Source organism: Panulirus ornatus, chromosome 19 (genome assembly GCF_036320965.1).
Source record: "Panulirus ornatus isolate Po-2019 chromosome 19, ASM3632096v1, whole genome shotgun sequence".
Taxonomy (NCBI): domain Eukaryota; kingdom Metazoa; phylum Arthropoda; class Malacostraca; order Decapoda; family Palinuridae; genus Panulirus; species Panulirus ornatus.
The window spans coordinates 11,175,037-11,202,510 of NC_092242.1; the positions used below are offsets into that span (position 1 = coordinate 11,175,037).

Consider the following 27,474-nt stretch of genomic DNA (forward strand, 5'->3'; position numbering starts at 1 on the left):
ATATATATATATATATATATATATATATATATATATATATATATATATATTATCTATTCATTATACTTAATCGCCGTCTCCAGTGTCAGCGAAGTAGCGCAAGTAAATAGACGAAGGGATGGCCCAACCCACCCACAAACACATATATATATATACATAAAAGCCCACACACATATATACATACATATACATTTCAACGTATACATACATATACATACACAAACATATACATATATACACATTTACATACTCATACTTGCTGCCTTCATCCATTTCGTCGCCACCAAGCCTATATATATATATATATATATATATATATATATATATATATATATATATATATATATATATATAATCTCGTACTAAATACAGTAATCTATCAATTCATAGATGCAGTCTCCTGGCAACGAGAAAAAGAACATGAAATTTGAGGTATCATTGTAATCTTGTATAACATAAAAACTTTATAGAAACAAATATATGTTGCTGTAGGTAATAGTGGTGGGCGTGATCTCGAATTTGCTGATAACCACAAGGAAAATGAAACACGATAAGCCCCAAGTGCACTTTCTTGTAATAATCAATTCGTCAGGGGAGATACAAGAAAGTATTATCTTCTTGTATCTCCCCCAACGATATGCTTATTGCACGAGAGTGCACTTGGCGCTCATCGTGTTTCATTTTCCTTGTGATTATATATATATATATATATATATATATATATATATATATATATATATATATATATATATATACACATCAGTGCCAGTCTGTGACCACACGAGAATCAACACGAATCAAAAAGAAGTTAGACAATATTCTATAACTAATATTTCTATGAGTATTGATGCCGTGAATGAATGCAACTAGCTAACTGAAGAAACAGCAAATACAATGAAGGGAAATATGGAAACGGAAAGGAATTATATCAAATAGTAAAGAAACTTTAAGAATTGTGACCTATTATGTAGAACGTTCTTTCCCGTAATACATTACCAGATAATCAGAAACATATATATATATATATATATATATATATATATATATATATATATATATATATATATGTATATATATATATATATATATATATATATATATGCATATATATATATATATATATATATATATATATATATATATATATATATATATATATATATATATATATATATATTCCTCTGAGTCCACGAGGAAAATGAAACACGATAAGTCCCCAAGTGCACTTTCGTGTAATAATCACATCATCAGGGGAGACACAACAGAGAAATATAACAGTCAGTTGATAAACAACGAAGAGACGTAGCTAGGACGCCATCTGGTAAACATGCGATGGTTAGGTTAAAAGATACGCCATCGTAACAAAGTACCGAACCGTCTTCCTCAAGGAGTTGAGACAGTCATTTCTTACGAGAACAAGTTAGAATCGTATTTCTCCCCAGCTTGGAAATCCTTACGGAATCATGTCAATGATACTGAAAGGCTGATAACGTTAGGAATGTTAACGCAAAATATCAAATAACGTAATGTTGCCAATATCAATGTGTTCCCCGTGACATCCTTTCAAACGTCCTGTAAAAAAAAAGAATGAACAAATAACTAAATAGATAAATAAGAATTTAAAGTCGATTGAAACATATTTCCATTTTTTTTTTTTACGCCTTTACATCTTCACCATATGCTGCTTAACAAGACGTCCAATCTAAAAGTGACAAGAGGAAAATTATATATATATATATATATATATATATATATATATATATATATATATATATATATATATATATATACATATATATATATATATATATATATATATATATATATATATATATATATATATATATGATATAACTACCATGAAAAGGGACTTTTTAAGGAGACGCTGGGGACGATGATGCTGCTCTCTCTCTCTCTCTCTCTCTCTCTCTCTCTCTCTCTCTCTCTCTCTCTCTCTCTCTCCCTCCCTGGGTTGCCTTGTACTGAAAGCACCACACCACATACATATACACAGCAGTTTGGCGTGTCCACGCTGAGTGGCCGGCAGGTAAAAACAAAAAACAAAAAACGAGAGAAAGATACGGAACGGCTCTGGAGATCAAACTTGAGAAGAAACACACACACACACACAGGCGAAGGGCCGAGACGGACGGCCCGAGCGCACTCACAACGCTGGCCTCGGCGTCCGTCGGGGGAGACAAATAATGAGAAGGATGGGGGGGCGGCGGCGGGCGGGCCAGACGGGAGGAGAGGAGAGAAACAGACAAACAACGCAGGAAATATTCCCCACCACACACACACACACACACACACACACACACACCAACCGCCTCTGTGCACCCCCTAACCTCACCTCCACCCACCACACACCCTCTCGCTCCTCCCCCACCCCACACCTCACCCACCTCCCTCACCTCCACCACACCTCGCCACCTCCCCTACCACAGGGGTGACCACGCCCTCCTCACTCGTGGTTCCTCCGGTAACCAGTGCCACGTAACGGGCGAGCGGGAGCGTCGCGTCGAGGTAACGGGGTACCACGGGCAACCACGCCAGGCATTTCCGACTTCTCGCTCGCTCATCAGGGATCAGTATTGCCAACCCGGGCGCGAGGGGGCGCGCCCCGTACGTTGGAGTCATTGCGACGCGAAGAGGGGGGGAGGGGGTGTAATTGGGTAATTTACTCTGATAATAGTGGTTATTACAACCCCTTCTTTTTTTTTTTCTTTTTTTTTTCCTTCCTTCCTTTCTTCCTTTACGTGTTCAGAAAGCACGATCGATAATATGTGTGTGTGTGTGTGTGTGTGTATATGTGTGTGTGTGTATATGTGTGTGTGTGTGTGTGTGTGTGTGTGTGTGTGTATCATACACCAGTAGGCGAGAACGTCACAACTCCTCTAGAACGAAGCTTTTCTTTTTTTTTTTTTACGTAAGGAGAAAGACATCTTGGTATAACTCTCTCTCTCTCTCTCTCTCTCTCTCTCTCTCTCTCTCTCTCTCTCTCTCTCTCTCTCTCTCTCTCTCTCCATCGTTTGCCTCGTTACGGACAAACGAGGATAGGTCGGCAGTTAGCAGGGAAGAGCCAAGCCCGGGTTGGCGCCGCCCGGCTTGTGATGGTGTTGTCAAACGAAAGGGGAAGGAGGAAGAGGAGGGGACTAGCTGATGTCAGTCACGTTTCTGCCAACAATAAGATGGCTGCCAACGGGACGCCTCAAATTAACATGGGCCGGCTCGCGTCCACACGTCGATCTCTCTCTCTCTCTCTCTCTCTCTCTCAAGACATCATACACACATCCATATAAACAACTGCCTTCTTCATAATCTATCAATAATAACTACATCTCTCATGTGCCAAAATTCGTATATTTCTTTAAAAGGTATATATAAAAATGGCTCATCATACACACATCCATATAAACAACTGCCTTCATCATAATCTATCAATAATAACTACATCTCTCATGTGCCAAAATTCGTATATGTCTTTAAAAAGTATATAGAAAAATGGCTGGATGACAATATTCTCTTGTGCTAACCTTGCCGTAAACAGACGCCACACCCTCGCTCTAGCCGGGGTGTGTGTGTGTGTGTGTGTGTGTGTGTGTGTGTGTGTGTGTCCGCCATTTTGTTTTGCCAAGGCGGTGGTTCCGATGGCTTCAGAAGCACAACTGTGTGCTGACCTCCCTCCGCTGCTCCTCCTCGCCAGATGAGCAGCTTTCGTCGCTCCTATTGAAAAAAAAGAGAAGAAAAAAGAAAGAAAGAAATATTACCTATCTGTCATCAATGAGTAACGAGTGATGACTGCCTTCATTACGATCTTTCTTTCTTTCTCTTCCTTCGTAAACCAGTCGAATGCAGTGTGACCAACGCGGAAACTTTTCGACGCGCTCGACCTTCGGCTTCAAAAATTATAATTCCAAGCAAGGAGAAGTACCTCCATGGGTTTGTGTTGTTTCTGTTATATTCATATTACAGTTGGATAAATTCAGCTCATGCCAGAGTCTTGCAAAATTCCTTAAAAAAAAGAAAAAATTAGTATAATTTAATTTTGCCTTAATCCGAGCTACAATTTTTTCTTTTTTTGGAAAGGAAGATATCGCAAAAAAAAAAAATTGCAAATATATCATGAATGAAACTTTAGATATATATATATATATATATATATATATATATATATATATATATATATATATATATATATATATATATATATAATGTTAGATCACTGGTCGGGGGGCGGGAAAAATTACATTAATAAATGAAAAATCAAATTTTTTTTTTCAATTATATATGAAAATTATACCAAAGTCTGGTCGAATGGCTATAATGATTCGTTATGACGCACGATACAGGACAGTTCAAAAGTACAAAGAATGTTCTTGTTCTTCATATTCTCGACAACCAGCCTTTCCTTTGTGTATGTGTGTATGTATGTATGTGTGTGTGTATGTATGTGTGTATAGAGAGGAAATTTTGACAAGTCGAAGAAAATTATATACGTAGAAAAATACTTAAGATACAAATCAAAGATCTATTTCGTAAGAAATGTGGTTCCGTTCGTTAAAACTAAACTAATTCTAATATTTCTTCGCAAAAGATACACTAATGTCCATGAAATTTTTTTTTCTTAATTTCACTACAATCGATTCAGCCATTTTCCACAATATATATATATATATATATATATATATATATATATATATATATATATATATATATATATATATATAATCCACATGAAATTCGACCTATATGGTTAAACACACAAATCTGATCATCTTTTATCTTTTACCATCTTAAATTTTTTTTCAACCAGTCAGAAAATGTCATCTGTGAAGTTTTCGAAACATGCAAAAACAGAACAACAACCCAGAGGCCCTCCCAACTTAAAATCAACCACGAAATATGTTGGAAAAAAAGATGGAAAGAAATACCTCACAGTAGTGGACGAATGCAATGAAGGAAATGAATGAAGCTGTGAACATTGACAGCATTGACAGCATACATAGAGAATGTATTGAGTTCAAGAATTGGGGCATTACTAGTGTAGATACCCCTTTCCTCCCCTTCCCATTCCTCTTACTCGTGCTATACAAATGGTAATAAAAAAGAATTATCAACACATAAACACCGAGACTATCATATTATCAAACCTACAGTGCACAAAAAAAACAGTCCACCATCAACAACCCAATGCAGACCATTTAACGGAAAGCTAAACAAGGGTGTTTTATCTACCCTGGACCACGTCATCTACAAGATTCGAAATCATCTCTGTTATGCCAACTCCTACCCCATACATGACTACCATGCTAGCAAGGCTGGCTGGTCGTGTGAGGTGATCTGGGCTCTGTAAACACACTCTCAACTCTATGGCTTAACTGCAAGACCGTGTATGGCCAGTGGAACTCCCCAGCCGATGAATGTTCAACACCTTCTTCATGTAATAACAGTAATTCTTATGACCACATACGCTCTCTCTCACTGTGCATTGGCAGCCATGGCCATCACATCATCCCTGCAGAAAGAGATGTGACCGCCGTCTTCATCTGATGCCTCGACCATTTTGTCGGTTTTTTTAAGACGGAAAGCTACATTCAAGCTTCGCTCATCTACCAACAACCGTCCTTTTAGGAATAAATCGCTCCTTTAGGAATTAAAGCGCACCTTTAGGAAAACATCGTTATGAATAAATCGCTCCTTTAGGAATTAAAGCGCACCTTTAGGAAAACATCGTTATGAATAAATCGCTCCTTTAGGAATTAAAGCAAACCTTTAGGAAAACATCTTTTCTTTCTGAATAAATCGCTCCTTTAGGAATTAAAGTAAACCTTTAGGAAAACATCGTTTCTTTAGGAATAAATCGCTCCTTTAGGAATTAAAGCAAACCTTTAGAAAAACATAGTTTCTTTAGGAATAAATCGCTCCTTTAGGAATTAAAGCAAACCTTTAGGAAATCATCTTTTCTTTCTGAATAAATCGCTCCTTTAGGAATTAAAGTAAACCTTTAGGAAAACATCGTTTCTTTAGGAATAAATCGCTCCTTTAGGAATTAAAGCAACTCTTTAGGAAAACATCGTTTCTTTAAGAATAACTCGTTTCTTTCGAAATATATCCCAAAATTCTCAATTTCTTTCCCCCAAACGTCAAAATAACTTTCCTTATTCATCTATTTTCATTCGTATTACATTCTGCCTTCTGCCTCCCGACTCATTTGCACAGCTTCAACACATTTCAGAACACATATCCCGTTCCATTCTCGGCCAGAGAGCTATTCCATCTTAGAGCGAATCATAATCTCTATACCATTCCATCTCGTTATTCGTATTAACACTTCTCCTTCGCCATTGTCTGCTGAGGCAACGCAGGGAGCGAAAGTAGAAAGAGGAGGTGGAGGAGGAGGTAGAGAATGACCCTACTGAACAAAGGAGTAGGCGAGAGAGAGAGAGAGAGAGAGAGAGAGAGAGAGAGAGAGAGAGAGAGAGAGAGAGAGTAATACATGATGTAAATGCAAGGGGCAGAGAGCCGTGGAATGATTTCGTAATTCTTACAATGACCACACGCGTGTGTGTGTATATATCCTCTCAGCTAATGACACGTCCAGACAATTTAAAGAGAGAGAGAGAGAGAGAGAGAGAGAGAGAGAGAGAGAGAGAGAGAGAGAGAGAGAGAGAGAGAGAGAGAGAAAAGGACAGGAGAACCTCCATTCTGAAAAACACCACGCATCACCTGAATTAACTTATTCTCTACATCTCCCTGCTCTAATTCTGCACGTGTAGGAACAGGATTTGTTTGTGCGTGTGTGTGTCTATCAGTTCCAAAAGCCTGCCTGTATAGCCATTTCAGATCAATGGTTTTCATATATTTTTCTCTCATTTTTCGTTCTTTTTTAAAGGTGCTCAGCAAGTTATGCTCTCTCTCTCTCTCTCTCTCTCTCTCTCTCTCTCTCTCTCTCTCTCTCTCTCTCTCTCTCTCACCGTTGTGGTAGTCTGTCTCTCAGTTTCATGTTTTTCATTTTTTTTTTTTTTTTGCACTGATATTTCGCTTGCACATAACTGGCAAAGTGACTTGTCTTTGCCTAAGATAATCCTCTCCTCCTCCTCCTCCCGTTTCTTTGCTCGAAATATTCCTGGATTCCTTTGTCTACGGAGGCTGTCCGTTCTTGTAACCCTGCTAGGAGCCACGCCCCAGAAGTCCCAAGGCGAGAACTCTGAAGTTCGACGGAAACTGAAACAAAGTTCAAGAACGAAATCTATTTTTGAGAATCCTTGTTTTGAGGAGCTATCCCCCTTCCTCTTCCATATTAATCCGTTTCGATTTCATACAAGTTATTATATATATATATATATATATATATATATATATATATATATATATATATATATATATATATATATATATACTTAGTTTGATATTTATATTGTTGTTTCGATAATTTACTTATTCTTCGTAATGTAACACCCAAAAGTATAATTTTGCGTCAAAGTAATCTGGTTTTCTATGATCTTCCATTCGTCCACTCAAAAACAAAGAAATCTTTAATCAACTCACCAGACGGAGACAGTTAACAGTCATCGGTCCATAGCTCTGCAGGTTATCTAATGAGCAGTCACCAGGTCACAACACCTATTCAGGTCAAAGACAGTTCAACAGTTCAACGAATCCTCAGTGCCCCTGGCCATCAAAATGTCTACCAGTACAGTCCCAAGCACTGCAGGCTAGCAACAGTTACTTCACCAGTCCCCCAGCTCTGCTACAGTCAACCAGTCACCAAGTCTTCATGCATTCGACATAGCCGCCAGGTCCACCCACAGTCACCGAAAAAGTCTTCAGTTCATACACCAGTCAGTCATCAGTCCATGACTGTTCCTGTCAGAGGGTCATCACGTCGACGACAGTCAACAGTCAACAGTCAGCGGTCTGCTAAGCTTTTCACAAAGTCCCAGACTCCAACAACGCCTCGTGGGGGCGTGAGACGGTTAAGAGACAGAGGCGAGAACAAAAAAACAGAGGAACCCACCCACCCCCCACAAACAGGAGGGGTACCACAACAGACGGGAGAGGAAACCACAGCAGACAAGACAGACATCACAACAACAAACAAGTGACGGACCCCAGTAAACAAAAGAGGCACCACAACAAACGAGAGACGCCACAACAAACATGAGACACCATAAACAAACAAGAGAGGAACCACAGCAAACAAGAGAGGAACCACAGCAAACAAGAGAGGCAGCACGGCAAACAAGAGAGGCTCCACAAGAGACAAGTGAGGCACCACAGCAATCAAGGCAGACACCACAACAAACAAAGAGAGTTACCACAAGAAACAAGAGAAGTACCAGCTGGCTTATGGTCTTAGGTATTGTGCATTTATGTTCTTGGGGGTACGTCATCAAAATACCTCAACACAAGTCTCTTTAGGCAAGACTGGTATCAGCACGAATCATCAGGATAATCAAATCAGAAAGGATTTACAATACCAATCATTCCCTCAGTCTCTGGGACATGCTGTGTAACATTCTCTACTCATCCGACAAAGAGAAAAAAAAAAAAAGTCTGTAAATTGTAAAAACGTCTTGTAAACTAAATCCCACCGCTGTTTATTACACCCAATAACAGGGTGTCTTAAACCCGTTAATCCCACTTGAAAAATGACAGTACTATCCTTGAGCACGACGGTACGACAGATGAGGAGATGGCTCGGGTCGTTGGCCTGACCTTAAAAGGCTGAGGTCAAAGGCCAGGCCATTCTACTTGTACTGTCTTGCTCACCGAACGCAGTACCGCCGTGCTCAAATATCGTACCTTCGTGCCCAAACATCGTACCCGACGTACTGAATGATCGCACCGCCGCGCTAAAGGGGCCAAACATAGCAATAAGGTAATATACCAGCTACTGCAAGACAGACGATATACTGTGCCACGAACAAGTACGTCAAGGCAGGCGATGTCCGGACAGAATCTAATTCTTGAAGATTATAATGATCGCGGATATAATCGCTGTCATCATGGCTACTAAGGTAAGGTTAGGTTAGGTTAGGTTAGGTTAGGTAAGAAGATTCTATTGTGGCAACACTTGGTAGGCTGTTATGGCCTCTGATGGTTGGAAGTACTTATTGCTGCGCCGAAGAGAAACCACGCCTCTGTAGCTTTGAATTCGTACGCTCCTCGTCGAGGACTTGTACAGCGTACATTGTACATACGAGTACATTGCCAGTGGCGATGAAGGCAACTTGTGCACTCCCCAGTGGCGTTGACGAAGCTGCTTCGAGGGTCCTCAGCTGCATCGGCTCTGAATCACTCATACACCCATGGCACTGACGCCCATCAACACCCCTACCACTGGTCCTGGTAGTTATGTATATATATACATACACACAGCATCGGTGTTGACGGCTGTAAACATATACACGGCAGTGGCCATGACTCTTGCCATTACTAACAACGAGGAATATGGCTTCTAACACACATTTCCCTCTAGCGTTGACGGTCGCCTGCACATTTGCCAGTGGCGTTAACAGCAGCCGATAATTGTTCCGACGTCGGCAATGGCAGCGAACGGTAAATATAATACCATCGGTTCGAGTGAGTCTGTGTGTGTGTGTGGAGTTCCATATCGGTAGCGTACGGTGAGGGATGTTGTACACTCGCGGGGCATCCTATCCCCTTTTGAACCGTCATCTCTTACTATCGCATAGCTTCTTATACTTCTATATGCTGTTCATACTGACAGCTTCATCATCCGGTTTACTCCATTTAATCCACTACTTTCATACTATACAAGCACTTTACATCTTTCCTGACAAGTTATGTATATATATATATATATATATATATATATATATATATATATATATATATATATATATATATATATATATATATCACAGCCTCAGGTTGTTCTAGTCCGCTATCTTTCGAAGAACTGTGTTCACTGTTGATGTCATCACAGCGGTTTAATAATTTCTAAGGCTGGGATCAGGTCACCCCTTACTCTTCCCTCCTCCATGGTGGACAAATCTAAGGCCTCTAACCTTTCCTAGTAACACAGCTCTCTTAACTACCTGTACTAATTTAAGTGCAATGACCAAACTTTTTGAATGATATTCAAGTTTTAGCCTAGTTCAGGATGTGAGAAGCCTGCTGGATATTTCATTACTCATGTATTTGAAAGTTATTCCAACATTTATCAGTAGACAATATGTCTCCTTTACTGGTCTCCCTAAGTGGAACTCTGGCGAACAGGTTGGAGGTGATGTCTACTTCGAAGTCCCTCTCACACACAGATTCTTACAGCTTAAATCTTGCTAGCTAATACTCCTATACCTCAATTTACTGTGTTTCATCTTCATTGCTTGGCATCTACAAAGGTAGAATTTCACAACCGATACATCAGACCCAACGATGAAGCTTGTTTGGGTCCCCATTGTAGGCTGATGCAATCCTCGCCTTTTACCTCCCTCGGGGCTTTGGCGTCACCCTCAAGCATATTCAGGTAAAGACCCAAGTCTTCAAGTAGATCAAGAGAGGCAATGGTCCTACGACAATTCCCTGCGGCACGCCGCTTTTGACATCAACCCAATACGAGAAGACCCCGTTTGAAACGCGCCCTCTCTCTCCCGACCACTCAAGACAACCATCTAGCCATCAAACGTCGTAGTCCTCGTCTCTCTCTCTCTCTCTCTCTCTCTCTCTCTCTCTCTCTCTCTCTCTCTCTCTCTCTCTCTCTCTCCAACTCCTCACTAAAGATCGAGTTTCTTTACCAACCTCCAGCGTGCGACACTGCCAAATGTCTTCTGGCAAGCCAGACGCACCTAAGCCCTACCTAGCCTTCTTCTGCTTGGTCTCGTACGGACATCACACTCACGTGGAGGTCTCGTAGGTTCGTGACGACTGATCTCTCTTATTTCCTTTTGAAACTGCGCTGTCACTCGGGTAGCGTCTCCTCTGCCGGATGTTACGCTGGTGCTGTCTGATCATCTCTACCAGTACATTACAGACCGCACTCGTCAGTGTGTGGTCCTGCGCATCCTCCCCGGTCTGTAGTAGTCCTCCCGCGCATCCTCCAGGTCTGTGGTCCTCCTGCACGTCCTCCAGGTCTGTAGTCCTTCCACACATCGTCCAGGTCTGTAGTCCTTCCACACATCGTCCAGGTCTGTAGTCCTTCCACACATCGTCCAGGTCTGTGGTCCTCCCGCACATCCTCCAGGTCTGTAGTCCTCCTGCGCATCCTCCAGGTCTGTGGTCCTCCCGCACATCCTCCAGGTCTGTAGTCCTCCTGCGCATCCTCCAGGTCTGTGGTCCTCCTGAGCATCCTCCAGGTCTATAGTCCTGTGCATCCTCCCGGTCTGCAGTCCTCTCGGACATCCTCCAGGTCTGTAGTCCTGCGCATCCTCCAGGTCTGTAGTCCTCCTGCGCATCCTCCAGGTCTGTAGTCCTGCGCATCCTCCAGGTCTGTAGTCCTGCGCTTCCTCCAGGTCTGTAGTCCTGCGCTTCCTCCAGGTCTGTAGTCCTGCGCTTCCTCCAGGTCTATAGTCCTGCGCATCCTCCACGTCTGTAGTCCTCCTGCGCATCCTCCAGGTCTGTAGTCCTGCGCTTCCTCCAGGTCTGTAGTCCTGCGCTTCCTCCAGGTCTGTAGTCCTGCGCATCCTCCAGGTCTATAGTCCTGCGCATCCTCCCGGCCTCCTTCCTTACCGATAAGTATGACGTCTGACGCTTCTCTAGAGTCATCTTGAACACCGTTTCAAAATGTCCGTCAAGTGTATCTATCCACACCCTCGGTACATATGGAGTCATTTCATCAGGCCCGTGAGCTTCTATGAATCAAAACCATTGAGTGTGGCTGTCCTTCTCGAGATATTTCAACCCTCTCCAAGACCTCTCCCATTCCACCTCACTGGTGTGTGTGTGTGTGTGTGTGTGTGTGTGTGTGTGTGTGTGTGTGTGTGTGTGTGTGTGTGTGTGTGTTCACAAAATATACATGAAAGAAAACGCGTATCTCCGTTGCTCCATGTGACACGATGACGACAACACACACACACACACACACATGCCCTAAGAGAACAGAATCAACACAGTTCGTACGTCGAAAAACCAGGTGAAAATAACAGCAGACATACACACACACACACACACACACGCACGCACAAAAAAGATGAGATATGAAGGATCGAAAGAGGAGGCAAGAGAGAGATATCGTGACCTGTGCTTGTAGGTATCACGGGAGCGTGGGTGGAATCAATAGCGTTATTATCGAGGAATTGGGAACTGGTTCAACCTTCTGTGGCGGGCAGGAAGAGGCCAGACACGCCCAGGCATTCGGAAATGCCGAGATGGAACAGCGAGATGGAAGCTCCGAGTGTGGGAACGGCGGCCATGGTGGGTAGGGACCGCCACACACACACACACACACACACACACACACACACAAAGTTGTATGATGAAAAAAAAAAAGCGAGAGAGCGCCCCGCGAGTACAGGCCACTCAGTACAACTAGGTAATTTCAAATGTATGTGTGTGTAATGTGTACTTGTAACTATCATATACTTATGGACGTGCACACACACACACACACACACACACACACACACACACACACACACACACACACACTCACACAAGGTTATAAATATGGGGCCCTAAGAGAGCAGAACTCGCTCCCTACACTGCACGAGAAGATACGAGGACTATGAAGCACTGGTCAACTTCTACACGGACGTAGACTCCGACCCTGATACCCCAAAAAAACCTGTGGATACAAAGGCTTCCTCAGCCAGATCCTGTGAGATCTACGGTGAAGGAGAGGGCGGGAGGGTACTAGAAGTATTAGACGTACAGAGAGAGAACGAGTGACGACAAGAATCATTCAGGCAGAAAATGTTAGCAACGGTGAGTGGAAAGATTTATAGACATCCAACAGGCGGGTAGGTGAAAAAAAAAAGAAAAAAAGACAAAGAAAGAACAAAGAACGGAAGAGGAACAGAATAACTGTGAAAGGAACATTGAGGTCGTGAGCGCAATAAGGATTCTGAGGATGGAGGCACCGGCATCTGTTAAGACAAAGACGAGTATGTTCGATGGTACAGCAGTCCCGCCAGTGCTATACGGGTGCGAGTCTTTGGCCTTGAATGGACAAATCAAAAGGAAGAAGAACATATAAACAGTGAACGGAAACGTCATGGGCGAACCTCGGATCACCAGAAACCCTCATATGTTCAGCAGAAGCAACCCTGACATCACTCGTGGACCAAATACTAAGAAACTCATAGGACAACCGTATTTCATCGTAGAATGTGGGTACTTTTAAGTCACGAGTTAGTTCTCAGCTTCCATGCTGAATGTACTCTTGGCAAGTCGTATCCTCAACATTATCAGACTAGGATGGCATCAACACCCTGGAAGCGCATTTACATCGAAAGACGAGACACAAGAATAGCTTACGAAGGATCGAAACCCTAAACATAATCCTTGGATCACAAGTCCTTATAGATGTTCTTTAGGACCTCAGTCGAGGGAAGTTCGGCACTAATGACATGGACGAGGATCAGTGTAAAAGTGGCATAGAAACTGCCCTCAAAAAGCAGGCCACTTGTCCTAGGCTGTGTCTTCTGGAAATTAGCGGAAAAGATAAGAAGAAAAAAGTATGAACTCTTGACTAGATGGAAATACACAACTGAGGCAACATCAGTTCTGATGAGGGAGGTACTGAAGGGGAAACAAATATTCTGGACTTTTATGTAAGAGCAAACAGCAACATCTTTTTTTTCAACTACCAGAGGGTTTTTAACACTGTGCTTCAGCTAAGGCTGCCACAGACTGTAGAATTCTAAGCTAAATCAAGGGAAGGATGTCTTCAATAAAGTGAGTTCTACCCATAAAACTGGGAAGACACACGGAATCAGAACAAGTCGTCATTTCGTGGTGGGTGAACGCGACAGACAGAACACCCTCATGAATCAGTACCAAAACCACCGTTACTTTTCATACATGTAAATGACTTCAGAGGCGCTCTCGACCCATAACCTGACTCTGTCTACTGGCGACACCTACAGACAGATCATTCCAGTGTGCATCATGCGGCTGCAAACAGGAGGAAGGAAGATGAGGAACGCAATGAAGAAAAGGGAGACGGTAAAACGTGACCAGAGTGCAATTACCACACAGGGGGGGGAAACGGGTAAGAATCATCCTGTGGTAGGAGCCTTGACATAGAGCCTGGCTTATCCCCAGAGAATCACAATCCCAGGGATTGTGAGGTGGGCAGGTAGACCATATCACCAACTCCTATACTCGCACGACGATACTGTGGGATTCTCTTCTCCCCCCCCCCTCAATCTTCCCCTCTTCTCTCGAGTCCACAGACACATCTATTGAGTCCAAAATCCATCCTTTATTCTACGTTTTTGTCGTCTTAATCTGACTTCGACTGGAGCGTGTCTTCCTTCAACCGCGCCATGGCGGGGACGAGCATGTCCAGTGGGCTCGAAAACGCTCTGGAAACACATGGGACTGCTGAGGAAAGGTTCGGAGACCAGCTTGAAGAATGGGGCCAAGGAGACAAGCCTTTGGACTACGTGACAATCACTTTCAGACGCCCTGGGAAGGGAGGGGCGACGGTGATGACGAAGAACCGAGCCATCAGTACAAGGACAGCTCGAAGGCGTAACGGGATGGTGGGCAAAAGACGACTGGGAAAATTTCAGAAAACACACTAACAAAAAGTTTTCCCCTAAGGTTGTGGGGCAATTTAAGAGAGAGAGAGAGAGAGAGAGAGAGAGAGAGAGAGAGAGAGAGAGAGAGAGAGAGAGAGAGAGAGAGAGACAGACAGACAGACAGACAGACAGAGAGAGACAGACAGACAGACAGACAGAGACAGACAGACAGACAGACAGACAGACAGACAGACAGACAGACAGACAGACAGAGACAGACAGACAGAGACAGAGACAGACAGACAGACAGGCGATGGTAAAGAGGGGACTAAATGCGACTAACATTAAGGGATTTCAAACACCATAAAGAGAAATAAAAGGCTGTGATAAGCATCTCAGAACTTACATCTTCCTCCTCTCACAACCTATGTTGTATGGTCTACTACGAGTCACGTATGTATGTATGTATGTATGTATGTATGTATGTATGTATGTATGTATGTATGCATGCATGCATGTATGTATGTATGTATGTATGTATGTATGTATGTATGTATGTATGTATGTATGCATGTATGTATGTATGTATGTATGTATGTATGCATGTATGTATGTATGTATAACTGCTTTATCTTCGACTACGAAATGAAGGACTACTGGCGATCAGCGATCTCATTGTAACTGAAATGCCGCAGTCAACATCGAAGTCACTGACTTGAAATTATACTGAAGGATTACTCGAAACAGTACGTCTGGGATTACACACAGATATATAGACTTGATTACATATGGAAGTACAGGATTACAGAGACGTACGGACGAGATGCGACATAAAAGTAAGAGCGGGATGAAATATGGACCTACGGACGGCATTACTCTTTTTACGGAAGGGGCGACACGCCTACAACAGTACCTCATGAAAGTGCGAATAAAAATCAGTAAAAATTAGTTGATTTCTGTTTATCTAAGTCTGGCACAACAGACACAACTCCCGAGACGAAGGATGAACTTCAGCTGACACTTACAGAGTTCAGTAGACACTAAGACAAAAAAAGGTTCAGTGCAAATCTACAAACAAGTTCAGTTCACACTTACGAATAGGTTCAATAGAGACATGCAAACAAGCTCTGGACAAACTTACAAACAAGTTCAGTACACACTCACGAACAGGTTCAGTATGCACTTACAAACAAGTTCAGAGGACACTACACACACGTTCAGAAGACCCTACAAACAAGTTCAGCAAACACATACAAACCAGTAAACACGGACAAACGAGTCTGGTAAATACAAACACACATCAGTGGATACCCTCCCTGTGTGAGGATTGCGTAGCGCAACACACCATAAGGTCGAATCTACCCATGGAAAGGCTTAAGATGTCGCTCTTACGTACACCACTCACTACAGGAAAAGTATTCATTGTCCCTACGAAGATTACGTTCCCGACGAACTTATCTTCCTATTTCTTCTTAATTTCCAGATCATTCGATACTTCATACTTGGTGTAACGTGTGTGTGTGTGTGTGTGTGTGTGTGTGTGTGTATACCTACCCACGAGTGCTTTAAGACAAGATATTGCCACGATGGCAGGTCGAGCGCGTAGCACTCACCGCACCTCTTGCTGGCTGGGTAACGTAATTTTCACTCAACTCTCACTCCTCTGCACACCGCATGTCTTGCTTGCTGTACGCACAGAGAGACAGAGACAGACAGACAGACACTACCTATCTTCCTTTGACCTACAACACGGCAGAGAGAGAGAGAGAGAGAGAGAGAGAGAGAGAGACAGAGAGAGGAGGGGAGAGAGGGATCCGTTGGCCTTGACATCCCATCACTCTGTCACAACAGTTGACAACCTACAACCCTGTCACAACATCCGATGTGGTGAGCACAGAGAGAGAGAGAGAGAGAGAGAGAGAGAGAGAGAGAGAGAGAGAGAGAGAACGTTCATCCTGCGTGGGGGGCACGAATACATTCCTGGGAAACACCAAAGCTGTAGTAGAAGAGACCTAGCTAGCTAGTGTGGGGCAACTCTCATACGATCTTCGGGAGGAGGTGAAAGTAGCGTCTTCAGAAAGGCAGGGCCTGAATATGGCAACATCCCGTGAGGGAATCAAAAAGATAAAGAAAAATACTGACAGCATCAAAATATTAAGGGACTCATATGGCAACATGTTCCACACCGACGATGCTATTCGGTGACTCAGAAAACATAAACCCCAGTCTCGTATATCTTTTGCTTTTGTTTTCTAATCCGAAGTTCTGGGGACCGTACTAATCTCGGATTTAACGAAAGGAAAACTCACTTATTCCAGCAATCAAGAACGCTATCTCCGAAACTACAGGACTTTGACGTATCTATCGAGTGTTTCACGTCCAGTGTTTCTTGGGCGTCCCCTCTCAACTCTCTCCTTGGACCGAGTTGCCGATAGCCTTACCTAGAAGTCGTTCTGCTCCTTCCCTCCCTGGAACTGCATGGACTCCCATACTGAGTAGTAATATTGCATCCTCTCGGGCTCTTTCATGTAGTCCAGAAAGTCTCCAGTCTTTCCTAAAACCTCAAGTCTGAGGCTCTGATGGACTCACGGCTGCCATTCGGAGATCTAGGATCATTCAGACACACGGAGATGGCGATTTTCAGTGAGGTCTGTGTCCACAAGGCCCCTTGCTTTTCTGAGTATCCTAAGCCCCCTATCTTGTAGGTGCCACCAGGTCCTTTGCCTTCCTCAGACTCAAAGGCTTCCTTTCTTCTAATTTCCACAGGGTCCTCAACTTTCCTGAGACTCAAAGGCTGCTCCTTTGCTTCTGATTTCTACAGGATCCTCAACTTTCCTGAGACTCAAAGGCTCCCTATCTTCTGATTTCCACAGGATCCTCAACTTTTCTGAGACTCAAAGGCTGCTCACTTGCTTCTGATTTCCACAGCATCTTCAACTTTCCTGAGACTCAAAGGCTGCTCCCTTGCTTCTGATTTCCAAAGGATCCTCAACTTTCCTGAGACTCAAAGGCTGCTCCCTTGCTTCTGATTTCCACAGGATCCGCAACTTTCCTGAGACTCAAAGGCTCACGATCTTCTGGTTTCCACAGGGTCCTCAACTTTCATGAGACTACTAGTCTCCTTGTCTTTTGAGCTTGTAGCCTTCTTTGACACTAATAAGTATTGCCTGTAATATCGTGACTCAATCTTTCTGTATCAAACGTATAGCTCGAAGCCTCACCCTCCACTCTACAATGAGCCTCCCAACTCTCCTAAGACGGAACAACACACGCTCTTGCATAACTCGTACCCATCTAAGACAGTACAATCCCAGTCTTCTACATCCCTAGACACCCGCGGGTAAAAGGGTTCTCGCATGGCCCGTAGCGTCGCTCGGCACTAGCTGCGGTAATAACTTCGTTAAATAGCAATGAACTCGAGTTCAAACTACACGCCAACGAGAATACCACCAACCGTCACCGAAGGTTTCATGAAGCAGTGAACTGCTACCTTGACCACAGTGTACTGGATTCGACCATCGTGTAAGGCAGCGGTTGGATGAGAGTGGCACTGTGGTTGGGAAGTTCCTCTGCGGATGGCCGGAGTGGAAAGGTTCCGTATAGATGATTGTGCCACGAAATAAAATCACCAGCATCGAAGGATTTTTGACCAGACACACACGTACATGACTGAATCTGCTTTATCTTAAAAGTCTCTAAGGCTTTTTTTTTTGGTTGTGAACCTGGAACGGTGCTAACAAGACTGACTGTGGATCTAAGAAAATGCTATACATCTGGCTGTGTATTATGGAGTTAGCTATATGACTGCCTATGGACCTAGAGGGGTTTTTATATGACTTAACTGTGTACCTGGAGGTTGCTGTACGACAAGCTGTGGACCTGGAAGGTCGCTCTATGACTCGCTCTTGACCTGGAGGGTTTACGACAGGCGGTGGAACTGGACGGTGGCTATACGACTGGCTAGTTTACGACAGGCGGTGGAACTGGACGGTGGCTATACGACTGGCTAGTTTACGACAGGCGGTGGAACTGGACGGTGGCTATACGACTGGCTAGTTTACGACAGGCGGTGGAACTGGACGGTGGCTATACGACTGGCTAGTTTACGACAGGCGGTGGAACTGGACGGTGGCTATACGACTGGCTAGTTTACGACAGGCGGTGGAACTGGACGGTGGCTATACGACTGGCTATCGGCGCGAGATTCACAGATACGTCTCACACGAATTCCTTCCCATATCAAGATGGGCAGAGCACCTTGAGCATGACGGTGCGACCCTAATGCGCGGCGGGACCATCGGCCTAGAGCATGACGGTACCATCCTTGAGGGGAAACTGCATGACCACAGAGAGAGAGAGAGAGAGAGAGAGAGAGAGAGAGAGAGAGAGAGAGAGAGAGAGAGAGAGAGAGAGAGAGAGAAACCTCAACATACTGTACACGCAAAAAACAAAATAAATCAACCCAAAAATAAGCAACTATTTCGTTCTCTTTTATGGAAATGGCGACAAACAACGATATCGCGAGGGAAAAAAAACACAAAACAGGTACGAGTCGAACACACACACACAAACACACACACACACACACACACACACACACACACACAACACAGACACACACACACACACACACACACAGAGGACGAACCACGTTCTCCAAACATTCTATAACAGTCTGCATCTCTCCAGTTCTCCCATTTTCGGAAATGTCACCTTATTTTCTACGGTCTCAAATCTTTTCCCTTCTTATTCCAGTCCGGACGCCCAAGTTCGCTCTGATGACGTAGCATTACTCTGCCGTGAGATAGGAGAGTGTTATTGCATCCCCCCCAAACACAAGGTCCCAAGTCATCACAGTATAGAAAGACACAAACTCTCGACCATTGAGGTCAATGTGGTAAACTCTCCCTCCCCCTTTTTACAGACTCGGAGGACCTTCTGTCAGCGGCTTGCAGGAACTCCCAAGATTTTATTTCTTTGTTGACTCATTTTCCAGAGCCTGCTGCGCCGAGCTGTGGCCCTTCTGGGCTGCGACACAGCGATGCGGTGCAGAAGTGGCGGCCTGCAGTGCTGCCGGACTGTGTGGAACAGAGATACAGACTATGGGATATGAATGTATAGACGGCAGAACAGAAATACAGACTTGTGGTGTGGGATCGTAAGGTATTGAGGATCAGGCCGCCAACGTCACCACGCCATCATATCCAAAATAAGTCGCACTGTCGTGCGCAAGGGTCATGCCGCTAAGCTAAAAGAGTCGCACGGTCGTGCTTAGGGGGTCGTGCCGTCGTGCTCAGTGGGCAGACTAACCAGAACACCGTGTACGTTATCCAGAGAATAAATCTGACCACCGTAACACCATCTTATTAATGGCAAAGAAACCCCACGGAGACGAAGAAAAAAACTAGCTAACTTACCTAAACCTTCATTACCCGGGGGATCAGTCGTCCCTTGAGCGAAAAATCAACGACTATGTCCCTCCCTTCTTCCCCTTCCCACACCACACACACATGACATCCACAGTCCTCACCAAGCATATAAACACGAACATGTTTCTGACAGCACAGTCTACCCAACATGAAGAAGGATGGCTTCAGTATCCGACGTTTTTAAAGAATTCCTCGTAAAATTAAGGGAAAGTCTATGACCCCAAATAAATCATTTCTTTTGACGGTGAAAAAAAGAATACTAAAAACAAATCTTGAATCAATAACGTCCAGTGAGATCTCACGTCCTCAAGCTACTTGAAGGTTTCGCAGGCAAACCATACACCACGCGCGAGGAGCGAACGTGGGCACGTCCTCGAAAGCGCACAGCTCGACCGTTTACGAACCCGAGGGAGTATATAAATGGCACGTCTACCAATGGCCTGAATTAAAACCTGACGGGGAGATGACCGAACACTTCGCTTCTGCAACGAAGTTCAGGGTGTGTTCTGTGGATACTGACGAGGAGATGACCGAACACTTCGCTTCTGCAACGAAGTTCAGGGTGTGTTCTGTGGATACTGACGAGGAGATGACCGAACACTTCGCTTCTGCAACGAAGTTCAGGGTGTGTTCTGTGGATACAGACGGTAAAGGAAATGTTGGTAGCTGTGGTGGTGGCTGTGTTGGTAGCTGTAGTGGTGGTAGTGGCTGTGGTGGTGGTTGTGGTGGTGGCTGTGGTGGCTGTCGGACGTGGCGTAATAGCAAATGCACTTGAAATCCTTTGTGGGCAACGGTACGACAGACCCCTTGAGGTGGATAGTACGACCCCCGGAGCACAATGGTACGACTCCATGGGTGTGACGACCTGGACTTTGAGCATCATAGCCGAGGGTCGTCCTTTAGTAAGGAGGAGGTCGTATCGTCATGCTCAAGGGTTGTACGTGTCCGCTGAAGGGTCATTTCCTCCTTGCTCAAGGGTCGTACCACCCTGCTCAGGTGGTTGATCTTCAAAGTCCTAAAAGATTTTCGAAAACTGTGGAGCCACTGGCTTCAAAACTGGGCTGACAGTAGCTACTGACGAATACAACTGGACTGACGGTAGTTACTGACGATCACAACTCAGCTGACATTAATTACTGACGAGCATGATCAATCAGTCTCTTAAAGCGCTGAGTCACACTGGCCTACTCGTTTCAATCCCTTCCAAAATGAAATCCTTTTCAACTGGGTAAAGACACGAAAGAAAACGTCTGTTCAAGGAGTCAAAAATCCCTCAGGGGGGGGAAAAAAAAAAAGAAATAGCTTCATATAATGGTTCTTAACACTCATCCATGAGAATGCATAACACCACTCGCGTCTTTAATGCAAACCGCTCGAAACTCCGAGACGCCTAGACATCAGGAGAACGAAGACAGTACATCACGCAAACGGTAAATCCTATGGTTCATTCCGTCCTCAACAGCGGTAAACATATCTCTATACCCAAACGTTGAGTCGTCAGTACACACCGTCTCCGATCCTCACAGCCTTGTAGTACATAAACCAACGTCGGTTCAAAACAGCTCGAGAACTACTCCAGCAGTCTCCTCCTACTGGATACTCTCCCTCACTCTCTCCTTGTAACAGGATATCCTGAATTACATACGATTATCAAAACGTTTCTGTCGCTTGTTACATTGTCATTCCACGCACACACACACACACACACACACACACACACACACACACACACACACATATATATATATATATATATATATATATATATATATATATATATATAGTACAAATCATGGGAGCTTCATCACTTCAACCTACTCCCATCTCAAACTTAACGGTTTATCATCAGGTTCATTTTGCAGCTGTGAAGCATTTCTTGAGAGCAAAAACGTTTCAACATTTATTTGATAAAGTGTACATGGGAAGCGCCGAAACGTTTTCCAATCATCCAGAAAGTTTTTTCTCTTTATATATTTATCTATATATTATACTTAACCGCTGATTCCCGCGTCAGCGAGGCAACGCAAGAACACTGACGAAGAATGGCCCAACTACTCATATATATATATATATATATATATATATATATATATATATATATATATATATATATATATATATATATACGCCCATACACGCATATATACATACATATACATATCAACGTATACATATATATACATACACAAACACATGCATAAATACAGAGGTATATACTCATTCTTGCTGCCTTCATCCACTTCAGTCGCTACCCCGCCACACAGGAAATAGACCCCCTCCCCTAAACAAGGTAGGACCAGGAAAAGACAAAAAAAGAAAAAAAAAAGGACACATTCGCTCACACTCAATCTCTAGCCTGTCATGCGAAATGCACCGAAACCACAGCTCCCTTTCCACATCCAGGCCCCACAGAACTTTCATTGGTTTACTCCAGATGCTTCACATGCCCTGGTTCAGTTCATTGACACCACGTCTTTATATATATATATATATATATATATATATATATATATATATATATATATATATATATATATATATAAACCAGGAATATTCGATACCAAAGAAATGAAGAGCAATCAGGCCGATCATTATTTACGTGTGGATATGGCAACACTGTATAATGTGTCGTTGATGGAGTTATTTTCGTTTAAGATTCGTCAGGTCTCCGCCTTAGGACACAGGCCGCCACACACTCTCCTCCACTGGCGGCCAGCCCTTAGCATACATAACACAGGCGTGGGCCCTAGAGATGGTGGGAATACGTATGAGAAACGTGTGTGTGTGTGTGTGTGTGTGTGTGTGTGTTGGGGAGGGGGGAGACAAAGCTTTTTAATATGGGGTTCCGTCGGTGGGTTGGTGTGGGCCTCCTGATAATGGCACGGAGGAGGATGTGATGTCTGCACCCGATGTAGGAGGGCATCTCGTGCGTGTACTCTCTCTCTCTCTCTCTCTCTCTCTCTCTCTCTCTCTCTCTCTCTCCTTCCACATGCTGAGGTTCAGGTGTCTCCAGCGCAAAATGAGAAATCACCTACAGTTACTTCCAGCCTGACCATAAATCCTTTTACCAATAAATGATTGGACACATCTCTCCCTCCCCCTTCCCGGGTGAGCCGGGCGTCGTAAATCTTTGTGCAAATAAACGACTGAACCCTCTTTCCTTTTAGACAGAATCTCATAACCTTGGATAATTATAGGATACGATTTCACTCCTCCCCCCGGGAGCAATCTTAGGAGGTTTAGCGCTACGTTCCAGTTTACATATTTGGAGTGGTGGTGGTGGCGGGGGGAAAAAAAGAATAAACTATTAATATGTCCTCAGGCGGTGTGGTGCTTGAGAACTACTTTGCATGATTCACACGCGAACTACTTACTGCCTGCCACGTGGAATGCGTTGGGGGGGGGCAGAGTGGAGTGCTAATGGGGAGGGGATGATGGGAGCTGCTGTATTCTGTGTACACCTCATGTAACACCCCTCGGCAGGTGCCTGCAGGGTACCTCATACATAGGGAGAGGGAGTGGGTTATCTCTGTATCCTGGGAGTAGGAGAATCAGTCCTCATACACTTTTTTTTCTCCCCCATCGTCTTTTCGATCATGATTCAAAGTTCGGGGGTTTTTTTTTTTCTTCCACAGTCTCCACCTGTGGGAGAGAGAGGGAGGGAGGGAGGGAGGGAGGGAGAGAGAGAGAGAGAGAGAGAGAGAGAGAGAGAGAGAGAGAGAGAGAGAGAGAGAGAGACCATCTCACCTCCACCAACTGTAAAGCCGCAATTGGGCATTTAAGAGCATATTTTTTTGCCTCGAGCCTTACTTACTCACTTACTACACTTGATCCACCCAAACCCAACCTTTTAACGAATAGGATCAATATCTCTTAACACACACACACACACACACACACACACACACACACACACACACACACACACCCTGACGAAGGATCATGGCTTGTTGAGCCGTGAGCCTTACGAATAGAGAGAGAGAGAGAGAGAGAGAGAGAGAGAGAGAGAGAGAGAGAGAGAGAGAGAGAGAGAGATGGTCCAACACTTCGAAACCTCCTCACGAGGAGGACGACCTCAAAGGAAGAATGAAGTGTGTTCCCTTACGGGGGGGTGTAGTGTAGTAGTTCAGCGGTAACCCATACATCACCCCTTAAGGGCGACTCCTACGATCCTTCAACTCGACGATGAGATCCTTGAAGACCACGACCACAACGATGTACGATCCTTGAACTCGACGGTGCGATCCCTGAGCGTGACTGTACGACAACCTTTGGATATATATATATATATATATATATATATATATATATATATATATATATATATATATATATATATATTCCTTGTCTCTCCCCTGATGATGTGATTATTACACGAAAGTGCACTTCGAACTTTTCGTGTTTCATTTTCCCCGTGGACTCATAGGAATATCTTGATCACGCGCAAAATTGTGATCCTTTCCAATATATATATATATATATATATATATATATATATATATATATATATATATATATATATATATATATATATATATGATGGTCTGGCCTTCGACCTAAACCCCTAAGGGTCGGATTCAATCACACACCCAGGGCGTCGGACAAGCACAAGGACCATACGATCTTCCTCAAGTAGTTAAAGTGACCTTGAATCCTCTCTAAAGCCACTGATTTATCACATATAATTCAGGCGGTAGATGTCGTTCATATAGACCTCCATCCGTCTACTGATACATCCTTCAAGGCTGACCTTTTTCATCGGACTCCCTTTTTCTCTTCCAAAGCGTGTGGCACCAGCGCGGGTTTTTCATCCATCAAATCACTATCAACACAAAGAAGACGGCCTCTGTCCCTGGGTTGGTATAAACAACCTGTGAGTCGAGACTCGCCGAGGTTTTTGGTCGTATACTCTGCCAGATATAGTCGCCCAGGTCTGTTCTTTTTTTCTTCCCCCCCTATAGTCACTGGTCTCTCGATGAACCATTTATATCAAGCCTCTTCGCCTATATCTATCTCTTGAGTCCTCCACGGCAATATAAGGGTTTTTTCTTCAATGTTCTTCTTAGCAATTTGGGAATGCAATGCGCTAATTCCGCGCATGACAGACGAGGTAGAAACAACCCGGTCATGACGACAGTTATGCCACTTCCTGTCACACCTGGAGTATAAAAAAAAAAACACAGTGTTCTCGTAGTGGCTTCAGAGAAACAATTTTCCATCAGGGTGACCACAGAGCAGGTTATTTTACCTTCCTCTTTTGATAACGAGGGGAAACATTTTGATACCATCCGGGAGACTGGTGTGTGTGTGTGTGTGTGTGTGTGTGTGTGTGTGTGTGTGTGTGTGTGTGTGTGTGTAATTATCTATTTGTACTGTAAAGGGAGGGAGTGCTACTTATGGGGCCCCATCTCTTGACTTTTCTCTACTATCACGTGTGTGTGTGTGTGTGTGTGTGTGTGTGTGTGTGTGTGTCCAATGACAAGTACATCAACACTGTTATAGTTATGATTCAGAGCAAAACACTATGCAAAGTTATCCCAGCACGCTGAAATTATCAACAAAATATTTCTTTCAGATCATAGATCATGTCTAGTCTTCGGTAAGGTGATATTAAACTCCTAACCTGAAATCTGAAGTTATATATCTAACAGACCCTCCCCTTGACCTGGAACCTTAAGTCATATATCTAACAGACCCCCCCTAACCTGGAACCTGAAGTTATATATCTAACAGACCCCCCCTAACCTGGAACCTTAAGTCATATATCTAACAGACCCCCCTAACCTGGAACCTGAAGTCATATATCTAACAGACCCTCCCCTTGACCTGGAACCTGAAGTCATATATCTAACAGACCCTCCCCTTGACCTGGAACCTTAAGTCAAATATCTAACAGACCCTCCCCTTGACCTGGAACCTTAAGTCATATATCTAACAGACCCCCCTAACCTGGAACCTGAAGTCATATATCTAACAGACCCTCCCCTTGACCTGGAACCTTAAGTCAAATATCTAACAGACCCCCCCTAACCTGGAACCTTAAGTCATATATCTAACAGACCCCCCATAACCTGGAACTTGAAGTCTCATATATCTAACAAACCCTCCTAACTTGACGCGACCGTACGTACATAAATGATGGTAGACAGAACATCACACTACAAATTATGATCAGCGTCCGAGATCCACAGTGTTACCTTCCTGTTACAACGTGAGATTATAAATCTATAACACACACACACACACACACACACACACACACACACACACACACATACATACACACACACATACATACACACACACACCTTTCAAATATGACATCAGGAAACTGTGAAAATACTGTTTCCTGCATAAACTGTTCTCAATTTCAGATTTGCGTGATTTTCATTCCCTAGCATCATTCACAAAGATGCCTCCTACCATACCCTTAAATCAAAAAAAAAAAGAAAACTTTTTTCGAATAAATGGTATTATCCTTAAAAGGTCGGTCCCTCATTTTTTTCTTTGTTGTTGTTTGGTTCAAACTTGCTATTATCGGTAGGTCTTCCCAGATTCGCGTATGGATCAGTACCTACAAAATCCTGTGCAATAACTAGACATGCCTGAAGAGGCAGCAAACCTATTTCTACATGTCATATTAACCAAATCCCTTGACTTCATCACCTGACCTAATGTAACCATGACAGACGGACGGGGGAACTGAACATGGGCGAGGAAGCAGCTGCAGCAAGACAATATCTAAAGCTAGCCTGTAGGGAGCAACATGGCCTCCATCTTCGTGGGAACATCAGCTCATGAATATTCAGGAGCAGCCTCGAAACAAATACAGAACACGGCGCTGCCCAAAATTCTGCGACTCTAAGGCAAATTAAATCCCTGGCATACTTTACAATGCCTGGCTAAATGTAACGAAGTATTGTTCGGGGTCCTGTATGATATGCCTACAGGCTTTTATCAATCCATGTAAATGTGGAGAGAGAGAATCGTAAATACTAGGTAATACTGTTGGTATTATTGCCCAGTAACATGCTAATTATCTTCGTTTTTAATCACCTGATCGAGTCCATACAAAATACACATGTGTATGGGATTGCCATACCTGTATGATGAGCCTCTATTACAAATACAATACTCAATTGTATCACGAATACATCAGTTCCACCATAAAGGAAATTCACAGTGGTGCAGATTGGCCAGTCTTATGTATGTCTCTGTCACTCACGCGTCTGGTCCAACGTTTGTCTTGTGAATATTTGAATGCAGAGTAGATACTACGTTTAAACATTTAGAGGGTTAAAAAAGATACATCTACATATATATAAAACTTCTACAACCTTGGAATATCTTTCTAGCTGTATCAGAAACCCTTTCAAATATTTATACGTAAC

The 27,474-nt window shown here is 43.5% G+C and overlaps 1 protein-coding gene across 3 annotated transcripts in view; it reads right to left on the reverse strand.

Moving 5' to 3' along the window:
• Positions 1-27,474, reverse strand: part of LOC139755392 (uncharacterized) — a 338,128-nt gene that overhangs the window by 288,697 nt on the left and 21,957 nt on the right. Inside the window, exon 3 of one of the 3 annotated variants that reach the window (XM_071673644.1) lies at positions 6,922-7,227. The exons of the other annotated variants lie outside the window; for them this stretch is intronic. Within the exon in view, the coding sequence (XP_071529745.1) occupies positions 7,174-7,227 (54 nt within the window). The 3' untranslated portion in view covers positions 6,922-7,173. Of the gene's footprint in view, positions 1-6,921; positions 7,228-27,474 lie in introns of those variants that run through there. 3 annotated transcript variants of the gene reach the window in all.